Source organism: Ixodes scapularis, unplaced genomic scaffold, assembly GCF_016920785.2.
Source record: "Ixodes scapularis isolate PalLabHiFi unplaced genomic scaffold, ASM1692078v2 PGA_scaffold2__306_contigs__length_199485367, whole genome shotgun sequence".
Taxonomy (NCBI): Eukaryota; Metazoa; Arthropoda; class Arachnida; order Ixodida; family Ixodidae; genus Ixodes; species Ixodes scapularis.
Window position 1 is genome coordinate 88391311 of NW_024609857.1, and position 21714 is coordinate 88413024.

At 48.8% G+C, this 21714-nt stretch overlaps 1 protein-coding gene across 1 annotated transcript; it reads left to right on the plus strand.

The window, feature by feature from the left end:
• The first annotated feature begins 12912 nt into the window (after positions 1–12912).
• LOC120836854 lies at positions 12913–20912 on the plus strand. The gene is made up of 13 exons (XM_040499234.2): positions 12913–13060; positions 15720–15920; positions 15978–16181; positions 16295–16330; positions 16405–16482; positions 16538–16612; positions 16727–16798; positions 16912–16983; positions 17097–17147; positions 17402–17473; positions 18277–18482; positions 19163–19322; positions 20484–20912. Exons 1-13 carry the CDS (start codon positions 13048–13050, stop codon positions 20639–20641), a joined length of 1398 nt encoding a protein of 465 aa, XP_040355168.1. The 5' UTR covers positions 12913–13047; the 3' UTR covers positions 20642–20912.
• The last annotated feature ends 802 nt before the right edge of the window (positions 20913–21714 follow it).

Sequence of the window (21714 nt, forward strand, 5' to 3'; positions counted from 1 at the left end):
GCTGGAGCGGGCCTACCCGGGGGTGCTCACCAGGACTGCGGTGGCGCAGGCGACCAGCCGGGACCCGGTCCTGTCCCAGGTGGTCAAGGCGGTTGCCCGAGGGAGGAGCTGCGTCACCAGGCCTACAGCCACAAGACCGCCGAGTTGAGCTTGGAGAACTTCTGTCCCCCGGACAGAGCCGACCAGAGATCTTCTACCCGAGGCAGTGGGTACTTTTCGACGGTAGCGACGGGGTTGATGGTGACCTTGAAGTCCCCGCGAGACGGCCGCGTCAGGATCTGCGGGGACTTCAAGGTCACCATCAACCCCGTCGCTACCGTCGAAAAGTACCCGCTGCCTCGGGTAGAAGATCTCTGGTCGGCTCTGTCCGGGGGACAGAAGTTCTCCAAGCTCGACCTTCAAGACGCCTACCAGCAGCTGGTGCTCCAGGATGCCGCCCGGAAGTATGTCACCATTTCAACAACCATGGGACTCTTCCAAGTACACCGCCACGTGCCTCATGCCCCTGAAGAGGTTGTCCATCTCCCTCTGGAAGATGGCTGGGGCTGAGGCCACGCCGAACGGTAGGCGCGTGTACTGGAAGAGTCCCATGGTTGTTGAAATGGTGACATACTTCCGGGCGGCATCCTGGTGCACCAGCTGCTGGTAGGCGTCTCGAAGGTCGAGCTTGGAGAACTTCTGTCCCCCGGACAGAGCCGACCAGAGATCTTCTACCCGAGGCAGCGGGTACTTTTCGACGGTAGCGACGGGGTTGATGGTGACCTTGAAGTCCCCGCAGATCCTGACGCGGCCGTCTCGCTTGAGGACTTGGACAATTGGTGCAGCCCACTCGGCAGACTTGACGGGCACCAGGATTCCTTCTCGCTGCAGCCGTTGCAGCTCCTGGGTGACCCCGTCCTTCAGGGCGAACGGCAGCGGACGCGGCTTGAAAAACCGAGGCCGGGCTCCCTCGGGTACGTGGATGCCGACCGTCGTGCCGGCAAAGGTGCCCACCCCTGGCTGGAACAGGGACTGGAAGTCGGTCAGGAGGCTCGGGACGTCCTTCACCACGTGCAGCGCAGCTTCTTGGTACGCCGGCAGCCGAACACCCAGCGAGTGAATCCAGTTCCGGCCCAGCAGCGTCGGCGACGACCCCTTGGTTAGGTAAAGGAGAAGGATTGCCTCCCTGTCGCCAAGGCGAACGCTGACTTGGGCCCGACCCTGGACCTGGGAAAGCTGGCCGGAGTAGCTGCGCAGCATGACGTCAGACGCCTCGATAGACACGCCGGGGAAGGTCCGCTTGAACAGCTTCCCGGGCATGACCGACACGCTGGCCCCTGTGTCCAGCTCCATGGTGATGGGGTAGCCGCAGATTTCGACGGACACCAAGTATGGTGGCACGGACGATGGAGGCTTACTCGTCTGCCACACGTCGAAAATCTGCGGGTCCTCGGCCACGACGTGGACCCTGGCTGAAGACGGACCCGGGCCTGGTGCCGCTCGTCCCCGCCGCGTTTTCTTGCGACGGCCACCCTGGCCGCGGGTTTGGCTGGAACCCGGGCTTGAACCAGGCTGCTGCTGCTGGCCGCCGCTCGTCCTCCCCCCTCGGCAGACACGTGCGAGGTGCCCAGTTCTCCCGCACGTGAAACATTGTGCGTGGACGAACTGGCACTGTGAGGGGGAGTTGGCAGCACCGCAGCGGCTGCAGGCACCGCTCCTTGTCGCCATCTTGTGCACCGCCGCTTCCGTCGACGGTGAGCCGGCCGCACGTGCTATCTCGCTGGCGTCCTTCGCTGCTGCTTCCATCGCCAGCGCTGCCTTCACCGCGTCGTCCAGCGAGGGGTCGGGGAGCTCCAGGAGTCGCGTCTGCATGGCAGGGTTGTTGATGCCGCAGACGAACCGGTCCCGGAGTAGCGAATCCAACTGGTCGCCGAAGGCGCAGGTGCTCGCTAACCCTCGTAGCGCAGCGACGAACTGCCCGAGGGTCTCCCCGTCCTGGCGGCCCCGGTTGTTGAAGCGGAACCGCTCCATAAGCGTGGACGGCGCCGGGCTGAAGTGCGAGCGCAGCGTGGCGAGCAGCTCACCCAGCGATTTGACGTGCGGCGTGGCCGGCTTGAGGAGGTCGAGCAGGAGGCTGAAGACTCGGGTCCCGCAGCTGGCCAGGAAGATGTCCCGTTGTTTCGCCTCCGGCGTGTCGTTTGCCCGGAAGAACACGTGGACTTGTTCTTCGTAGACAGGCCAGGCGGACGCATCTCCCTCGAACGGCTCGAGCCTCCCGTACAGCGGCATGGCGACAGGAGCGGGCGGCGGTGTTGCGACTCTCTCGGCGGCGTGGGCCGAACCGTGCACGTTGGTAGCCTCCAGTGCCACGGTTCCTCGTCGCCAGTGTCACGATCTTTCTCGAACGTGGACGAAGGGGCCGAAGCACCCGCCGAGGAGAGACGACACGCAGCCTGGTTGAGGGTGGACGATGTCTGGCCGGAGCGGCGTACGCTCAACGGCGTTTATTGTCGCGATGAACAATGTTGCCCGCCGAGCCTGGCGGCCGCAGACGGGCGGACTGGAGGGGGGCGCCACTAACTTGTCACAGTACTGTATTTTATTAATCGTCCGCTGTAAAAAAGGAGGGGGGGCTGGATCATTTGTCAAGCTTCTAATGTGACTTTTTGTCTATGTCTCCCGTAACTGAGGTGAACTGTCCCAGTATGTTAACCGTGTAGTGAAAAATGTACCAGCATCCTCAGATGTGTTCGCTTTCGGTTACTATTCCACAGCAACAATAATTCCACATTTCGGTCCTCTGCTGGATATTTAGCCAAGAGCATTGTGCTGAACCAGCCTTTGAATGAAGAGCTTATTACTCCAATATAATTCTAATCAATATACAAATATGAAGGTCACATTTCAAAATATTTTAATAAAAAATAACACGAAAAAGGAAATATAATTTGATTTATCAATTAGGTCATCTAAACATTATTTACAGTGTTTGGAGTCTAACATGAATGGACACTGTTTATATATTTATTTCCTCGTCAATGATAACGTCTTTTCTTGAGCAGTACCATTATTTCGATATTCAGAAATTGCTCGGAAAAAGGTCACATATTTATAGTTCTTATGTAATGAAAAATAGAGGTTTGTGGACTTGAAAATAACGTCCTATTATTTCCCACAGCAGAGTAAATTCGCAACCTACAATTTAAAAAAAAAAAATTAAAACAAAATGAGTGTTGTGTTTTCGTAGTGAGTGTCACCACGGCCCGAATACTTTTAGGTTTATTTTTCCTGGAACATCGGCGCCTGGCATGCATCGTCGGTTGCTCGTAGTGTCCGAGTGCCGCGCTCTACGGCCACGTACTCAAGCCAGTCATCGTGTTCTTTCTTACTGGTGGGCGAAGATCCGCGCTAGACACCGCACTTTCTGCCCCTCTAGATTCCGTCACTGTATATCTGGGGGTGGCGTCTTTAACCTCGGGGTCTATAGGAGGACATTGGTGGAAGCATTGGAATGTCAGAATGGACATTAGGTTGACTGACTCGACCATCTAGTTCTTCGGTTGGTAATGGATTTTGAGCCATTGGAATGTTAGCAATCGAAAGGGTAGCCATCTGAATGATCCAGTGTGCCGGTAATACTCGTGGGCCATTATTGCTGGTGTTTGCTGCTGAAGAAGGATCTGTGATCAAATGTCCTGACCGTTCATCTGGACTGTTTCTTATATGATATTCGCGCCTTCGTACCGTGCCTTTGTCTGTCTTAACGATCCAAGAACGAGAACACAGTTTCTGTATTACTGTTCGTCATGTATGCAGGGGTGTTTCTGTGAAGTGTCTTGATGAACACACTTGGATCAATGGCGATATTCCTAAAAGATGTGGCTGGTTGTGACACTGTTTCCACTCTTTTCATTTTCTGCTATCGCAGACCGGCAAGCGCCGTAGATATTTCACTACCAAACATGAGCATGGCCCATTGTTTCCCGGTCGAAAGGCCGATCATTGTGTTTGGATTAGAAAGAAATTTAGCAAGTCGGCGTGGCGTGCCTCCGTTGTGGTCCTTGGATAGTGCCTGCCTGGTTTCGCAAACAGTTATTTCCGCCTGACCGCTGGTCGCCGAACCGTTGTCACTGACATTGTTTCGTGGTACTCCGAATGCTCCAAACGAGTTGCGGCGTTCCTGAATCAGTAAGCTGGAGTTGATGTTGTTCATTTGACAAACTTCCCGCCATTTGCTGTAGGCATCAACTATTATAAGTGAAACTCTGCCTTCAAAGGAACGAAATAAATCGATACGCAGAGGGCTCCATGGCTTCGACAATCGTTGCCATTCCGGGATGTGTGCCTTGAGTAGCGCCCACTGATGCTCTTGACAAATGCGTTAAGCTCCTGTCTTGATTCTGATATTTTTATCTGCTCTAGGCCACACGACATCGTTTCCAGCAGCCGCATTCATTTTCAACATGCCTCGGTGACCCGCACGGAGTAGCTCAAGGAACAGAGCTCGGGCTGCGCTTAGAATGATTACCTTTGTTCCTTTTGTCAAGCAGCCATTGTAAGTCTACAATTCGTTAGCGATAGCCTTGTACGGCCTGCACTCGTCGCTGTTCAGCTCTCTCTGCCTTCCAGGAATCATGGCGTTCTACACGAGCGTTAAAACTCTCTCCCCACTATTGAGAGCTGCAATACGTTCGGGAGATAGCTCAGGCATACGCTAGCAGGATAGCCTCAGTACGAAACTGGGTGGGCAAGGCTCGTCGAAATTGGCCGGTAGCGGCAGTCTGCTAAGAGCACCGGCGTTTTGTTGAGAAAGTTCTCGCCTGTACTTGAGTTGCAGAGTCACCAACCGCCATCGAGGCCTCAAAGAGGAGGACACGCTCCGACTGGTCCGCGCACTGATTGTGAGCCGGGTCACCTACTCCATCCCATACCTACCCCTGAAACCGTCGGAAATAGAGAAGATCGACATACAACTCAGACGAGCCAACAAAGTGGCACTGGGTCTCCCACCGACAACAGCCACCGAGAAGCTACACGCCACAGGAATTACCAATACGACACGTGAACTTATCGAGGCCCACCTGACGGGACAACAGTATTGACTTCGGGGATCCGTTACCGGCAGACACCTGCTGTGCAAACTCGGATACCTAGGCCACACAGATGGTGACCCCACATTGCCCCTAACGGCAGCGGTCTGCGACCTCATAGAAGTCGCACCGATACCGAAGAACATGCACCCTGAGCACCACAAAGGAAGACGCCAAGCCAGGGCAAGGGCACGCGCCAGAATCTACGCAGACCACCCAGCGGTTAGATATACGGACGCCGCAGACTACTCCCAGAAACAAGCAGCGGCTATCAGCGTGATCAATCAAGACCTCGAAACCGTCGTCACTGCGACAATCAAAACGGACCGACCAACAGAAGCCGAAGAGGCAGCCATCGCACTAGCCATCATCAACAGCGACCCATACACTACAATTATAACGGACTCCCAAACAGCGTGCCGAGCCTACCGGACGGGCTATGTATCTAAATCGGCGCACGTTCTACTCACGAAGCACCAAGATAAGCTCCCCCCGGTCAAATTGGTCTGGACCCCTGGACACGAGTCTGTACCCGGCAACCAGCGCGCCCACGCTGTCGCTCGAGCAAGTACCTTGCGAGCACCCGACTGCAGACAAACAGAAGAGAGCAAGAGCGACGGACACTCACTGACCCAGTACGCGGAAATCACAGAGTACTATCGCCTAGAACGCCAAAAGCTCCCCCCGCCGCACAGAAGCGCACACGAGAGGAGGCTGTTGTCTGGCGGCAACTACAAACCAACACATATCGACACCTAAGTCTACTTCACCGATGGTACCCCGAACAATACAACAAAGAATGCCCATTCTGCGGAACGTACGCCAACCTATACCACACTGTATGTGTATGCCAACGCAACTCCGCGATCCCCCCTATCCCACACCCCACCCCTTCCCAATGGGAGGCCGTGCTGCTCAGCTCCAGGCTGGATGACCAGCGTAAGCTGGTGGACCGGGCCCGCTCGGCGGCGAAGGCCACAGGAGGCCTGGACTAAGGGCCCCTCCACCCCCCCCCCCCCCCTTCGGAAAACTGAATAAATAAAGTTTATTCTCTCTCTCTCTCTCTCTTCAAATATTATCAGAAGTGGCTGGTGGTCCGTATAGACGGTCCCTTGTATTCGTGGAAGTGCCATACTACCTAGGCGAAGGCCAGATCTTTTCTATCGAAATGGGAATAGATTTATTTACCGCAACCCCTGGCGTCTTTGACGCAAAAGCGATTGGAGCCTCACGGCCCAGAGCACACTCTTGAGCAAGCAGCGCTCCGGTGCCGTAAGAAAGCAGCCGGGGCTCGTTCTCATCATAGTGTCCAAGAAATGTGGATTCCTTGAACAACTCCTGAAGCGTCCAAAATGCCTTCCGGTGACTTTCCCTCCAGAACAACAAAACATTCTTCTCACAGAGCTTCCATAGGTCCGCTGCGACTGCGGCACTGTTCATAAGGAAGCGGCCATGAAATGCCAGCAACCCCACAAAAAGGCTTGTAGTTCACATTTTTGTGTTGGCTCTGGAGCGTCCAGAATTGCTTGCACCTTGTCAGCAGTAGTATGGACCTCTGTAGAGCCTATGACGTGCACAAGTATTTTCGCTTCGCTGACTGCGAACGTGCACTTGCCTTTTTTTAATTTCAAACCAGAGCTGTGAAGTCTGGAGAGTACCTGTTCCCGACGTTCGTTGTGTTCTTTCTTGTTCCCTCCATTGTTAATGTTGTCATCTATGTAGCCGCTAATTTCTTGTATCCCAGATAGCGTTGTTTCCATCATCCGCTGGAAGATCGCTGGTGCCGCTAAAATACCAAATAGAAGCCGTGTCCCAGACAACACCAAACGTCCCTCGGACGTCCTAAAAACGTGCGAACGTCCCACGTCCCATTGCTGACGTCCTGCGGACGTCCCACGGATGTCCGGGGCGGCATAATCCGGAACACGTCCTAGCGCGACTGTGATCAGGACACGCATTTTTTTTTTGACGATTACAGCAGCGGCCTGACGCACTGTCACCGCACAAGATCGTGGCTCGTATTGCAATCGTCGCTTTTGGTTCAGCCGTTAGAAAAATCAGTTTCAAGTTATTTTGGGTTTTGATCATCCGCGCTTGCCGTACAGTCGGCGTACGCGCCCCTACAAATTGCACCACCCTTTCTCCGCAATAAATGTGCCGGCGTGCAACCACGGCGAACGGAGGGAGCCAAAAACAGAAAAAGCGACCTATCGTATTTCTTGAGTCTTGTTGCCAACAGAATCACTCGCGTTGCTTCGCAGACACACCAAGAGCAAGAGCGATAGTAAAAAGCCTAAAGGCAGCTCTTTTAAATTCTCAGGCACACAAGAACAAAAATTAAGTTAAAAAATGAACCGCTTTAAATACATTCGAAAGCGGAACTATGGCGAAACCGAAACGGTCCTAAAACTCGGTTAGTTTCTATTTTAAATTTCACGATCATTTTTATACCATATATTTATATATTGTTGTGGAAGACGAAGACTCACACCGTAAAGAGTGTTGTGCAAGACGAAGAATATCACACCGTAAAGAGTGTTGTGCAAGACGAAGACTTGCAAATAGAGGAAGGAAGAAGAAGATTAGTGTGTGCCAGTGAGAGAATGGACGCCATTAAAGGCTGACGGCGAACCTGACAGAACAAAGCCTTCGAATTGCCTTCTGCCATAACAATTGGTGTCAGAAGTGGGGTCATGGAAACCCGAAGCACCGCCCAGGGGAATCAGTACCAGGTCTTGGAAGCCATCAACGCTTTGAAGGAGTCACTAGACACTCTCCACGAAGAACACACTCGCCATCGGGAAGAGCATCGGGAAGCCTTCGCCGAATTGCGACGAGAGGTGGCCGCTCGACTCCAAACTCATAGTGACCGTGAAGCTTCACCGCTGCTTTCGGAATCTCAAGGCGTAATGCCAGCACTGCCATCGTCTGGTGAGGCCGCCGGAACTATGCCTGATGACAGCAGCGGTTCCCGGACCTCACCCATCGACCATGTCGGGGACCACGCAGTCGTAACAGATCCCCTGTCGTCGCAGCCAAGGACTTCCTCTGAGGGAGCAAGCCAGCAGCAAGAACTACAGGGCCCAATCGCCCCAAAGATGATCGTCAAACTTGACACATACGATGGACGCAACTCCTGGGGTACCTTCCGGACGCACTTCGACCTAGTGGCAGACATAAATGGATGGACAAATAATTCACGAGGAGCTTTCTTGGCGTCAGCACTTCGAGGGGCAGCACTGGAAGTACTGCAAAATCTACCCGCAACTATACAGAGAGACTACAACTCTCTCGTGAATGCTCTGAAGGGACGCTTCGGTGACAAGCATCTGGGGCGACTATACCACGCTACGCTCCGTACACGTGTACAACAAAAGAATGAGTCCCTGGCAGAACTCGCGACAGACATCGAAAGACTGGCACGCCATGCCTATGAAGGTTGTGCAGCCTCTACTCTTGATTTGGTTGCAGCTGGGCACTTCGTGGATGCTATTTCTGACTCGGAGGTACAGCAGTTCGTGCGACTTTCGTCACCTGGTTGCATGCGCGATGCTGTTGCGCGAGCCATGGAGGTGGAAGCGGCCAGGGGAGCTGTCAGAGCTACCAGTCGGGTATCTGCCGCCGTTGAGTTCCCACCCGCCCCGTCATCTCGTCAGCCTGCTCTGCGGCATGAGTGCAAAACATCGGTGGCACCTGCGCGTCGTAGATCCCCACCCACGTGCTGGAGCTGTGGCAGACAAGGTCACCTACAGCGCTACTGTAACTGGCATGGTACCGAGACACGTCTGCAAGGAAGCGAGGACTCTCTGACGGAAAACTAGTGTCAGCCGAGCTTACCGGCCAAAACTCGGCTGAACATAAAACTAAGGAGCCGGTAACTGCATTCCAGGTGCATAAATTGCGAGCCGACAAAGACGGACTTTTCGTAGATGGGCAACTCGAGGGTATTGCGTGTAGTATGCTTGTGGACACTGGGGCAAACGTCACTCTAGTGAGACTTGATATATTCAACCGAATAAAGGGATCTCTAGAATCGTACAGACATCTCGCTGAATGCTCCCTCCGTACAGCTACAGGCGATATAGCACCAGTCACGGCGTCATCACAGCTCATGTTCCGTTTTGGCAGTCAAGAATTTTCACACGTGACTTATGTCGCTGATATATTTGAAGAATGTATCCTGGGCCTCGACTTTCTGAAGGAACACGGTTGCTCGATGGATCTAAAGAATCAGACACTAAATCTGAGCGAGGAAAGCATCATCCTGTGCAGCAGACGAGCGCTCTTGAAAAATGAGGGTGGATTCCTCATCTGTTCGAAGTCAACTGTTGTTTCCCCGCAGTGTGAAACCATCGTTTGGACAACTGATGGCAATTGCTGTTCTGAAGGCATCGCAGTCGCTGAAGGAGATGAGGCTTGTGACAACATACCAGGTGTCATTGTCGGAAAAACACTTGTGAATTTCAGCAATGAGCGCGTCCCTATCCGTATTGCCAACCTAACGGATAAAGCGATAAACATCAAGAAAGGTTGTCGAATGGCGACTTGGTCCCACGCTGCGAGCCTTAGAAGCCTGAGAAGAGAAAGTACCAACGTGAAGCAAGATGGGCTGCCGATGTCTTTGCTGGAACTAGCAGACCGCTCCAAGCAGCACCTCAGCCAACCGCAACAAGAGTCCCTTTTGAATTTAATCAACGTCTACAGAGATGTCTTCGCTTGCTCCCCGTCAGAGATCGGGCGCACGAGCGCTGCTCACCACCACATAGATACTGGTGACGCTATTCCGATCAAGCAGGCACCTCGGAGAATCCCGCTCGCTAAGAGGTATGAGGTCACTGAAATGATCCAGGATATGCGAAAACAGGACATCATTGAGCCCTCATCTAGTCCATGGGTCTCACCTGTAGTATTGGTAAAGAAGAAAGATGGGAGCACGAGGTTTTGTGTGGATTATCGTAGACTGAACAACGTCACGAAAAAGGACTCCTACCCTCTTGCTAGGATCGACGACATTTGATGCAATGGCCGGTGCCTCCTGGTTTTCTACGCTTGATCTCAGGAGCGGCTATTGGCAAGTTGAGGTAAAACCCTCAGACCGTGAGAAGACAGCGTTTACCACAGGCGATGGTTTGTGGCAATTCAAGGTAATGCCCTTTGGCCTTTGCAACGCGCCAGCGACTTTCGAGCGCCTCATGGACAAGGTTCTTCAAGGCTTACCCCTCAATGTGTGTCTCGTATACCTTGATGACATATTGGTGCACGGAAAGACTTTTGAAGCTGCTCTTCATCATCTGTCAGACGTCTTTGAGCGCCTAAGACAAGCGAACCTAAAATTGAATCCCAAAAAATGCTCGCTATTCCAGAAAAGAGTTCGATACTTAGGCCACATTGTCTCTGAGAATGGGATGGAGACAGACCCCGACAAGACGGACTGTATTCGAAACTGGCCCCAACCACACAGTCATCGTGAACTCAAGAGTTTCTTAGGCCTATGTACCTACTACCGACGTTTTGTCAAGAACTTTGCTACCGTGGCCAAACCACTCTATACGTTGACAGAACAGAACACGAAATTTCACTGGAACATGCAAGCTGAGGAGGCTTTTCTTCAACTCAAGAATACCCTTACTTCACCTCCTATCCTCGGATTTCCCCATCCGAATCGTCAGTTCGTCCTGGACACGGATGCAAGTAACGTTGGTGTGGGTGCAGTCTTGTCACAGTTAGAGGATGGAACTGAACGGGTAATTGCGTACTACAGTCAAGTATTAAAGAAAGCAGAACTAAACTACTGCGTCACAAGAAAGGAACTGTTGGCCGTAGTTAAAGCTGTAGGACATTTTCACCATTATCTCTACGGCAAGCGCTTCCTCTTAAGGACCGATCACGCGTCCCTCACCTGGCTTTTGAATTTTAAGAACCCTGAAGGACAAGTTGCAAGGTGGTTGGAGCGTTTACAACAGTACCAATTTAATGTCCAACACCGAGCTGGTAGGAAACACATGAACGCCGATGCACTCTCGCGAAGGCCTTGCTCACGAAAAGATTGCTACCCGTGCCTTGATGCTGAAGAGCACTCCGACCTCAACAGCACGAATCCACCGTCTCAGTCAACGGTCACGCGACAGGCGGTGATCACGCGTCCATCAACCGATGATGACCCCACTGACTGGAGTGACGAAACTTTGCGTACGCTTCAAAGAAAGGACGACAATATTCGGCTTCTTATACAGTGGAAGCAAGAAGGCGAAAGGCCGGATTGGTACCGGGTTGCACCGCACAACCATGTTGTCAAAGCCTAGTGGGCTCAATGGGATTCTCTCCTCATACAAAACGGCCTCCTGTTTCGCTGCTGGGAAAACAACGATGGAGTTAACTTTTCCCTTCAACTTGTCCTGCCTCAAGTGCGAGTCAAAACTGTGCTGCAGGAACTCCATGACAGTCCTACGGGCGGACATTTTGGGGTACACAAAACTCTACAGAGAGTGCGTGACAGATTCTACTGGGTTGGCGCCAGCCGTGACGTGCGCGAATGGTGCAGAGGCTGTGACCACTGCACATCGCGCAAAGGACCTCCCTCTCGTTGCCGAGGACAGATGAGAACATACAACGTTGGCGTGCCGTTTGAGCGAGTAGCCATTGACGTCGTAGGGCCACTACCAGAAACAAGAGAAGGAAATCGGTATCTAATAGTAATTGCAGACTACTTCACAAAGTGGCCAGAAGCTTTCCCTGTTCGTAAGTACGACGCAGCAACCATCACTCGAATCTTGCTTACAGACATCGTATCGAGGTACGGAGTGCCCCTAGAAATCCATTCTGATCAGGGACGCACTTTTGAGTCGCAGACCTTCAAGAATTTGTGCACAGCACTTGGCATAAAGAAAACTAGAACAACACCATTACATCCACAGTCGAACGGTATGGTGGAGAGGCTCAACCGCACCCTTAAGCAATATCTATCTCTCTTTGTCAACGAGCACCAGGACAACTGGGACGAACTGGTTCCCCTCTTTTTACTTGCCTACCGTTCAGCTGTCCACGCAGCAACAGAGTACACACCATCAATGTTGCTCATGGGGAGAGAGCTAAGAATACCTGCGGACATTATGTTCGGTACTCCGGCGCCACCACCACGGGAGGCAACACGTGAAAATGTTCACTTAGATCACGCTCTCCATTTACGCAAGAAATTGGAATCTGTCCATGACTTCGCACGAAGGCATTTACAACTCAGCAGCAGCCATGCAGAGACTCGCTACAATCGAAGCGCATCCAGCCACCAACTGGAACCTGGAGATTTGGTGTGGCTATACAGACCAACTAGAACCAAAGGTCGTAGTCCAAAACTACAACGAAACTGGGATGGCCCCTACGAGATCATCAAGAAACTGAACGATGTTGTCTACCGGATCCGCCATGTTAACAACCATAGACCTCAGACAGTCCATTTTGATCGTCTCGCACCATACCACACTAAGTGAACACTTATGCGGGCCTCGGGACGAGAGCCTCTACAGGGAGGGGTGCAGTGTTGTGGAAGACGAAGACTCACACCGTAAAGAGTGTTGTGCAAGACGAAGAATATCACACCGTAAAGAGTGTTGTGCAAGACGAAGACTTGCAAATAGAGGAAGGAAGAAGAAGATTAGTGTGTGCCAGTGAGAGAATGGACGCCATTAAAGGCTGACGGCGAACCTGACAGAACAAAGCCTTCGAATTGCCTTCTGCCATAACAATATTTTTACAAATTATTTTTTTTTTTATAAAACATAGATAATTACATTAGTGAAATTAAGTAATTCAGGCAGAGCTTTCAATCGCCACCGCTGTGCAATCATCATCATCATTAATAGCGTGCGCGCGGGAAAGCTGCAGCCCTGGCAGCCCTACAGCCGACTACAGCCCGGAGTCCGGAGTGCTGCCGTACTGCCGTGCTACCGTGCTACTGCGCTAACCTGACAACTTACTAGCCACCATGGCTGGAGGAAGTAAGTATGATTTAACGTTTTGTTTGGAGCGACAGTCGGGATTTTTACCAAACCGGTCCCCTGATCCGCCACAGCGGTATTGAGGCTCGCGCTCCCCCTTTGAAGCAGCGCGCGGCCAGAGGGCTACCGCGCTCGCAATAGCCAACAGTAACGCTTTGCTAATACTCCGTATTATGTGACATGACTTTAGGCCGAGTAATGAAAGTGTTACAACATTCCCATCGTTCGCAGAGCTTGGCTGTTGCAAGACAAGGCGAACCACTCGAAGATCGTAAATATGGACAATATGGCTGCTCTACCCAGAACAACAGCTTATCGGCGCGTTCGTCGTGCGGCGGAAAGCGATCTCAAACTTATACTGTCAGTTAGTAGAGAAAATGCAATGTGCTCAGCTGAAGCTTTGGATGAGGCTTCTGTAGAAAGGCCCGCTGGGTCGCCGGAACTAGTTGCAGGAGCGCCGCAAAAACACGCGGGATCGCCGGAACTAATTGCAGAACCATCACGTCTCTCGTATCAGCAAGATGTCCCGACAACGTGCTGTTTTTCTGAGACTGTGCCTGATACTCCGGAACCGGTCTTCGGTGCAAGCGCCATTCACTCGAGACGAGGCGTCCCTGTAGATTCGGAAGGCTTGCCTTACAGTCGTGAACACCATTTAAAAAGAGACAATCGAAGGAATGTCGAGTTGGATGAATCGTCTGAATCAGAGGAATCCGACGTTTCACGTTTCAAGGAAAAGCTGCGGCGGTGGAACGTAGAGGGGGCTGTTCCTCATGATACCGTTACAAAGCTCCTGAAGATACTGCACTCGCATTCTTGTTTCTCAGACCTCCCAACATGTGCCAGGGCACTTTTGTCTACACCAAGAGTCACTGATAATGTGAGGCCCATGGATTCCGGCCATTACTGCCATTTAGGCTTGAGTGAGGGGCTCAGGGCAGCGCTGCAACCTGTGCGCAATATACCAGATCCAATAATCCTTCATGTGAATGTAGATGGACTACCATTGACGAAAAGCACGCGGGATCAGTTCTGGCCCATTCTCTGCCAAGCTGCTAACTGTGCAGGCAGTGACCCATTTCCAGTTGGTGTCTATCATGGCCAGTGTAAGGCTCTTCAGTCAAATGTCTTCCTTAGTCCGTTTGTGTCTGACCTGAAAGGTGTTCTCTCTGAAGGTGTTGCTATTGGCAACAGGGTCTTCCGAGTGCAAGTTGGAGCAATAATCTGCGACGCGCCTGCCAAGTCATACATTCTTGGCACCAAAGGGCACAGCGGCTACTTCAGTTGCTCAAAGTGCACGACTGAAGGAGAATTTGTGCGGGGACGAATGTGCTTCCCTGATCTTGATGCTCCATTACGAACAAATGCTAGCTTTAGGCGTGCAGAGCAAGAGGACCACCACATCATGGAAACTATCTTAAAAGAACTTCCCATAGATATTGTTGACCAGGTGCCACTTGACTATATGCACCTCATCTGTCTGGGTGTTGTGCGCAAGCTTGTACTCCTTTGGCTGAAAGGTGATAAAACCTACCGCATTGGAAGTGCATCAAGAGATTCTGTGTCGGGAGCTAACATTGAAATGAGGCACTATGTGCGATCAGACATGTCTCGGAAGCCACGCAGCTTGTCCGACATTGATAGGTGGAAAGCGTCAGAATTTCGCTTGCTTGTTCTTTACACGGGGCCAGCGGTGCTGAGGTCAAGGATCCCCAAGCCTCTGATGGACAACTTCATGACACTTCACTGTGCAGTCACCATACTTTGCAGCCCATTACTCTGTAGAGAGCACTTAGGGTATGCAGAAAGGCTCTTAAGGCATTTTGTTGAGACCTACATAACACTATATGGTAGACATGCAGTCTCTCACAATGTTCATGGCTTGATTCATGTGGCAAGCGACGTAAGAGTTCATGGACCTCTTCACAACTATAGTGCTTTCCCATTCGAAAATTACATGCGTAAACTCAAAAGCTATGTACGCAAACCAGAAAGGCCCTTGCAGCAAGTCTACAATCGAATCGTAGAAGAACGATTTTTGGTTGCATCTCCTGCTGTCAACACTGGAGAGTCGGCAGCATCGACTCCACCCGTCTCCTCTGTCTTCCTTGGAGGAGAAAGTTTCAAGCTGACAGCAAGGCATGAAGGTCGACCATTGCCGCTCGGATGCATTGGACCTCAGTATAAGACCGTGACGTTTCCTGCTGGCATCACCATCAAAACAAACAAAAAAGACTGCACTTGCATGTTAAAAGACAAGAGTATCATCAAGGTTGAAAACATTGCACGCACTGCAGTGAACTATCAACCAGTGTTGGTTGGAAGGAGGTACCAGAGTCTAGAAGACCTTTACAGCTATCCCTGCAGTTCATCATTGCTGAACATCTTCCTTGCATCTGAACTGTCTGACATTCACTTCTGGCCACTTTCAGAAATTGCAGTGAAATGTGTGAGACTCCCATTGGCAAACAAATTTGCCGTTATTCCAATGGTGCACCTACAGTGAATTTTTTTTATGGCTGCTTGTTTATTAATAATCTAGTTTATGATATTGTTTGTAGATGAACTGGACAAGCTAGTTCGGTTTTAGTATGCTGCATTAAAGAGGGAAAAATAACTCGGTGGACATGCAAATGCTTGCCTTTCCTGCTTCGCTCAGGTGACAAGTTTGCTATTGTAGCATTTCCTGAAGAAGATCACAGCTTGGCCATTATTCACAAAACATGGCTCGTTGAAAGCACTGAAACGACATTTTGGCCTAAGGAAAAAAATCCTAACAAGCGTCGTCGAATGACAATCGAAGGCGTCAAACCACAAGACAGTTGGATGCAGGTCAAATGCCTGATCAAGGACTGGGCTGGTAAGTGCTTTTTTGCTCTAAATTCTTTCCAGTTCTCAATGCGTAAATTTCTTTCAGACACATATGAGAAGGCGCTGGAGAAACTTCAGGCTCTGGAGTATACGTCAGACTTCACTAGTGAAGAAGAGCTAGGTCGTGGCAAGCGAAAACGCCGTCCGACCTTTCCTTTTGACTATGATGACAGCACCGACACTACAGGTTCCGACGATGAATATGAACCACCAAAACCACCCACGCCACCCCAGCCACGGAAGAAAACAGGTATGGCATCGTGCATTGTTGGCGATGCTCTAGGACGGTTGAAAAAAATAATTCTTTGAAAACATCTAGTGTAACTTCAAACGGCTTACTACCAACTATTCCTCCTTTGCCAGGTGCCAACTTCTCTAAGTCACCTCTGCATCACTCTGGTGTGTATACCTTATGTCTCTTCAGTGCATGTTCAGGTACATGGATTGAGTAAGTGTGACTATTTCCTCTGCAGCCCTGTACGAAACTGTCACGTCCCAAGCCACATCCCAAGCACGTGCCCAGTCTTCACGCATGCAGCCACAGTACATAGGTAACTGCTTGTGCACAAGGTGAGTGTTCTGTAGATAATTTAATTTTGATTCCAGGTCTCGACAATGTCCAGCTTGTACACGCATCCCACACGAACAGGATGATGTCCAGCCCGAGCATCCAGCCTACAGGTAGATCTTGCAGCTAAAGTTATGTTTTATGGATTCGACTCCTTTCTTTCTCACATGTTCTTGAATTTCCTGTTAACATTCAGCATTTTGTAGAGAATCTGTTTTCAATTTCAGGTGATGACTTGGGTCCACCAGTGCACACACCATATGCGAACATTTTGCCCCATTCAAGTATCCAGCCCACAGGTAGATCTTACAGCGGAAGTTGCATTTGATGGATTTGACACATTTTTTTCTCGCATGTTCTCGGATTTTCTTTAACATTCGGCATTTTGTAAAAAAACTCTTTTTGGTTTCAGGTGTCCACAGCGTCCCCCCAGTGCACACTCTATACAGGAGCAGGACACCTCACTCAAGCATCCGGCCTGCAGGTATATCTTGCAGCTTAAGTGGCATTCGATAGATTTGACTCATTTCTTTCTCACCTTTTTTAAATATTTTTATAGCATTCAGCATTTTGTGCAAAATTGCTTGTCAATTTCAGGTGCCAATGATGTCCCTCTAGCGGCGGCAACACTGTGGCAGCAACACCACGGTGAGTTTTATTTTGTGAATGCTAAAGTTTTCATATCCTTCGAAATAACATCGAAGCTGAGAACTGTTATGTACTGACTGACAGACTGGCGCTTATCAGCTCGTGGCCACTCGAGGAGCGTGGGCACCGAGCGCTCGAGGCTCGGGGTGCGCGGGCTGACGAACGCCGGGCTCCGAATTGATTAAACCGATTTGACCAGTGGTCTCCTGTGAACCGACTCGATGTAACAAGAACAGCATTTTATAAAATTTCAGATGCACCTGTAACCCCTATGAACATGTCTCACCCTGGCACTGGACGGGTAAACACAGATGCACAGGTGCCTGGTATGTAATATATATTTAGATCTTCAATCAGAAACAAATTTTGCGATAGTGGTTTCTGGGCTTCTACTTCTTATGCTACGTGCATGACAAAGACGATTCGGAAAAGGTATTGTGTCTAGAAACATTTTTTTATAATGAGTGTGAGTTGTCGTGAGGGGCATGGCTTTCCTAAAACATACAATATATGTCAGGAGCAGTATTTATCTTAGTGTTTTTATTTAAAGAGGCACTAAGGTGGTTTCTGAATAAGATTGTTCTTGATGTTATTTTATAGGTGCCAGTTAATAAATATATCCAGTGCCAAATTACGAAACTGCCTATGTATCTCGAGGCAACAGAAATACATGCATACTATACACACTAGAGCAATGAAAACACTTGAATGTGTGGAGATTTTGACTGTTTGTACTATTATAGTTTGTTTTGAAAAGAAGTCCGATCCACACGTTCAGAAATCACGCCACTCGTTGGCTGCACGAAAAGCCATCGCTAGCAATTGGCTGACAAGCGCCCCTTGTTGGCTGCCTCACAATAATATTCATCTCAGAGAAGGGGGCGTGTAACAATCTTTAATCGTGTTTTTAGTAGGAAAATGGGCCACGCCTGATTGTGTAATTTCGGGTTTTCAGAACGCTTGGAGCACTTAGATTGAGTTATTGTCACTAAAGAACTCTCAGAAACTGCTTTCATACTCCTTTAACTTTGCTATATCACGGAGAGTTACTATTTCATGTTATGTCAACAGTTCTGCAATGAGGATGCTAATGTGGCTGCAAGATGGAGCTCTGTTCTGTCCATTTCAGTGTTTATGGAAAGGATCCTGTTGGCACTGAATTCCATCAAGGTGACACAGCAGACCCACTCCGAGTACTTTAGCTTGCTGCTCAGAAACACCGAAGATGCCCCACTTGATCCAGAGGGCCTGCCGGACTTGCCTTTTTCTACAGTACAGGACTTCGTGCACTTTGACAAAGAGCTGGAGGTCGACAAGAGAGCAAGACTTCGTATGGTAAATGATGGTTATTCTAAACTAAGCTCTGTATTTTGCATCTATGCATGATTGAACTTTTTTTTTGTTATGAGCAACTGTATTTTTGGAACTCCACCTTGTAAATAATCAGGTGATAAAGGTTTCCTTACCAGGTGCCAGAGTTCAGTTACAAGCATAGCTTACAATAGAACCTCATTAGATGCATGAACACAATTTCGTGTTAGTAATCACATTTCATGACTGAATTCCTGAAAGGTACTTCAGTGTTGTCAATAAAATCTTATTTTTTAAGTTTAGATATACCTAACTTTAATTTGCATCATGTGTATATGTCGGTCACTCTTACAGTACCGAGAAGGCGAGTCAAAATTGGGCGGAAATGATCTCATAGTGCCCATACTTCTAAGCATGTGGTTTTGTTTCTAAGATTTATGTGCATCCGTAGGGAAGATGTTCCTGCTATGCCATCAAAATCGATATCTCAACATAGCTATTAGAACTACGGCACATTTTGAAAATTTTTCAGTGTTTTAACAATGTGAATGCTTTATGTGCCAGTGGTGATAAAACGCTTGAGAACCACTATGCTTATGAAACCACACTAAGATTGTGATATGCTTAAAATTCTAAATGAGTTAGTAGTTTAATGTTAGCCCATATTTCTGATCTGATTGCTGTTTTGATTCTTTTTTTACCAGAGACAACACATGTTAGTTCAAGGAGGTGATACACCTAAAGAACGGACCACCCGAATTTTGAGAAGTATACTTTCTTCAAGTGTCGCAGCCGAGTACAGCTGGTGTGGCACCAAGGGAAAACACAAGTTTTCTGATCTCAACATCTGCAAGCTCCTGTGCAGTAAGTTAGATATCTGAACCTGCACAAGTGCAATTCTTAGTATGTACTGAAGTCTAATATAAAAGAATAGTGCAAAACCTTTTCGGAAAATTTGGTATATAACTTGATATAAGAGTGTAACAAATGAAATAATTAGAGCATATTTTCCAGTGTGTAAGTCACTTTTTTTTCCCAGTGTTACATTGATGTTCTTATACAGCAGAGCAGTTTATAACAGGCACCTGCACTTGTCCCGCCACCAACCACCGAAGAAAAAAAGACATGTTCTTATTTCTTTAAAATGGTACACAGTAACGGTCCTAGATCCACTAGACGTAGCCTTCAGGTACCGTGGATCGGCTTTTCCACATAATGCCCGGGAATGTGATGGCTACCTGTAGAAGGGTTTTGTATCATTTCATAGATGCACGTTTCACTGACAACTTTTTATTGACACACATTTCATTGGCACTGCTTACACAAAGCACATGCCGCTGCATCATCTAGCTGTTCTGGCTACTTTGAGCACCAGTTTTTATTTAGAAGTAGTGCTTGCAACTAGTTTCTGTTCATGAGAGTAGTACCAGTTACTAGCATCTTGAGCTAGTCACTTACTATTTCGCTAGGTGGATTGCATTGGACTTTTGGCTTTATTTTGCTGATTCCGGCAAGCTAGGCTTTCTAACAGACCGCGTTGTGCACTGTCATCCCTTGCTTCACTCCGCTTGGGAGTTTAACATCCCCTCCGGCTCCCGCCTTTGGTAAGCCTGTTTGGAATCGCCAAAGGCTTAGCCGGCTAGGATAGTAATGGGGATGGCGGAAACAGAATGTCGGTAAAGAGGCTCCGCTTTATTACATGCCAACAACATCCAGGCCACCAAAGAAGTACATGCAAGGCTATGTCGCGAAGAAGAGGCTGTCGAAGGATCTGTCAATGAAATAGCATTCGATGAACTGATTGCTACTGCTGTAGAGTGACGCAGGCACATCAAAACAAATTTGCTTAAGGGTTGTGTTTCTCATTTGGTTTGTTTGCAAGAATAATGAAATTGGTTCCTGCTTATGCATACTTCGCCTGAAGTTGTTGATATGGCAGTTAGCTTGACTGCATAATGCAGCTCACATTTTTTCTGCCCGTCTAAAATATCTTGCTGAACTTGACAACAACTTTTTTATATGCAGGCACCCTCACCTACCGTCAAAACTTGGAAGAAGCCAAGGCAACTAAGAAGGACATAGAAAAAGCAGGCATGTCGTGGCTCCGTCATGCTGCTGAGCGGGCAGCGGCAGAAAAAAAGTCCATGGGAAGGAAGGACGGCACACCATTTACACTAAACTAAGAAATCACTTCAACAGGGCAGCCCTTTGAAAGGAACTATGCAAGTCTGTTTCTTAACGTTTTTCACTACAATTTGCAACGGCGGTGCCCGCAGGGAGTGTGGTAATGTATCTGGAGAGCTACATTTTCAAAGAAACAACTTAATTGAGTAAAAGTTTAAAAGTCTGAATGCTTTTCTCTACATATGGTGTTTGCTTGCTTATGGCACACATCTGATTGTTGGAACAGCTGATAAACTGCAGCAGCAGTTCACAAATAAAATACTCGCATAGCATTTTTGGTTTTTTCGGCTGTTTCGGCTGTTTCACCAGTCAGACTTGTGACGTTAGGCGAATGCTGCAGATAAGGAGAAGACATTCCTATTTTTTAACTTTCTTCTCAGGTAAAGCCATTCATTGAAATTTGGATGGAAAATTTCACCACCTACGGATACCAGTGTCGTAAATTGTAGCACAGTACATTAAGACAACAATTTATATAGTTCCTATGAAGTGCCCTGTATGTAAGATGTGCACCAATATTTTTTTGGCAATTCACTATCGATTCAATATTCTAACAGCCATTCTGGCATTTCAGTTTTGTGATACTTTATACAAGATGTATTTGTCACACTTGTTTACACTACTCTTTTCTATGCAGTTCATGCATTTTTTCCTGTACTAAGCAAGTTCAGAGTCACTGATGTCACTTGCTTTTAGTATAAATTTAGCTATTCAGTGCTCGACTGCTATTGTAGACTTTGTGCATTATTTAATGTAGATGTCTGGTCTTGCTGAACTTGGTCACATGGCAATATTTTTTCTAGATTTTGCCAAAGTAATTCTTTTGCACGACTTGCATACAATCATTATACACTGTTGGCCCCTAAGCTGAAAGGGGGTTAGTCATTTTTACTGGCATTATTGTCCTGCAACTTGCATTTTTAGTACTTGGCATGTACTGCTTCTATGCCTTGCCATAACTGTATTTCAGTTTTAGATAATGTGTTATTTTTTTTATAATTAACAACTCTAGTGCAATACTGTGATAACATATTCTATGTTTCTGCACTTCAAAGGAAATGTTTGAGTGATA

Coding starts and splice junctions, on each gene's coding strand:
- LOC120836854 (XM_040499234.2), top strand. Junction 16,182..16,294: donor CCAGCCACGGAAGAAAACAG/GTATGGCATCGT, acceptor CTCCTTTGCCAG/GTGCCAACTTCTCTAAGTCA. Junction 16,799..16,911: donor TTCAAGTATCCAGCCCACAG/GTAGATCTTACA, acceptor TTTTGGTTTCAG/GTGTCCACAGCGTCCCCCCA.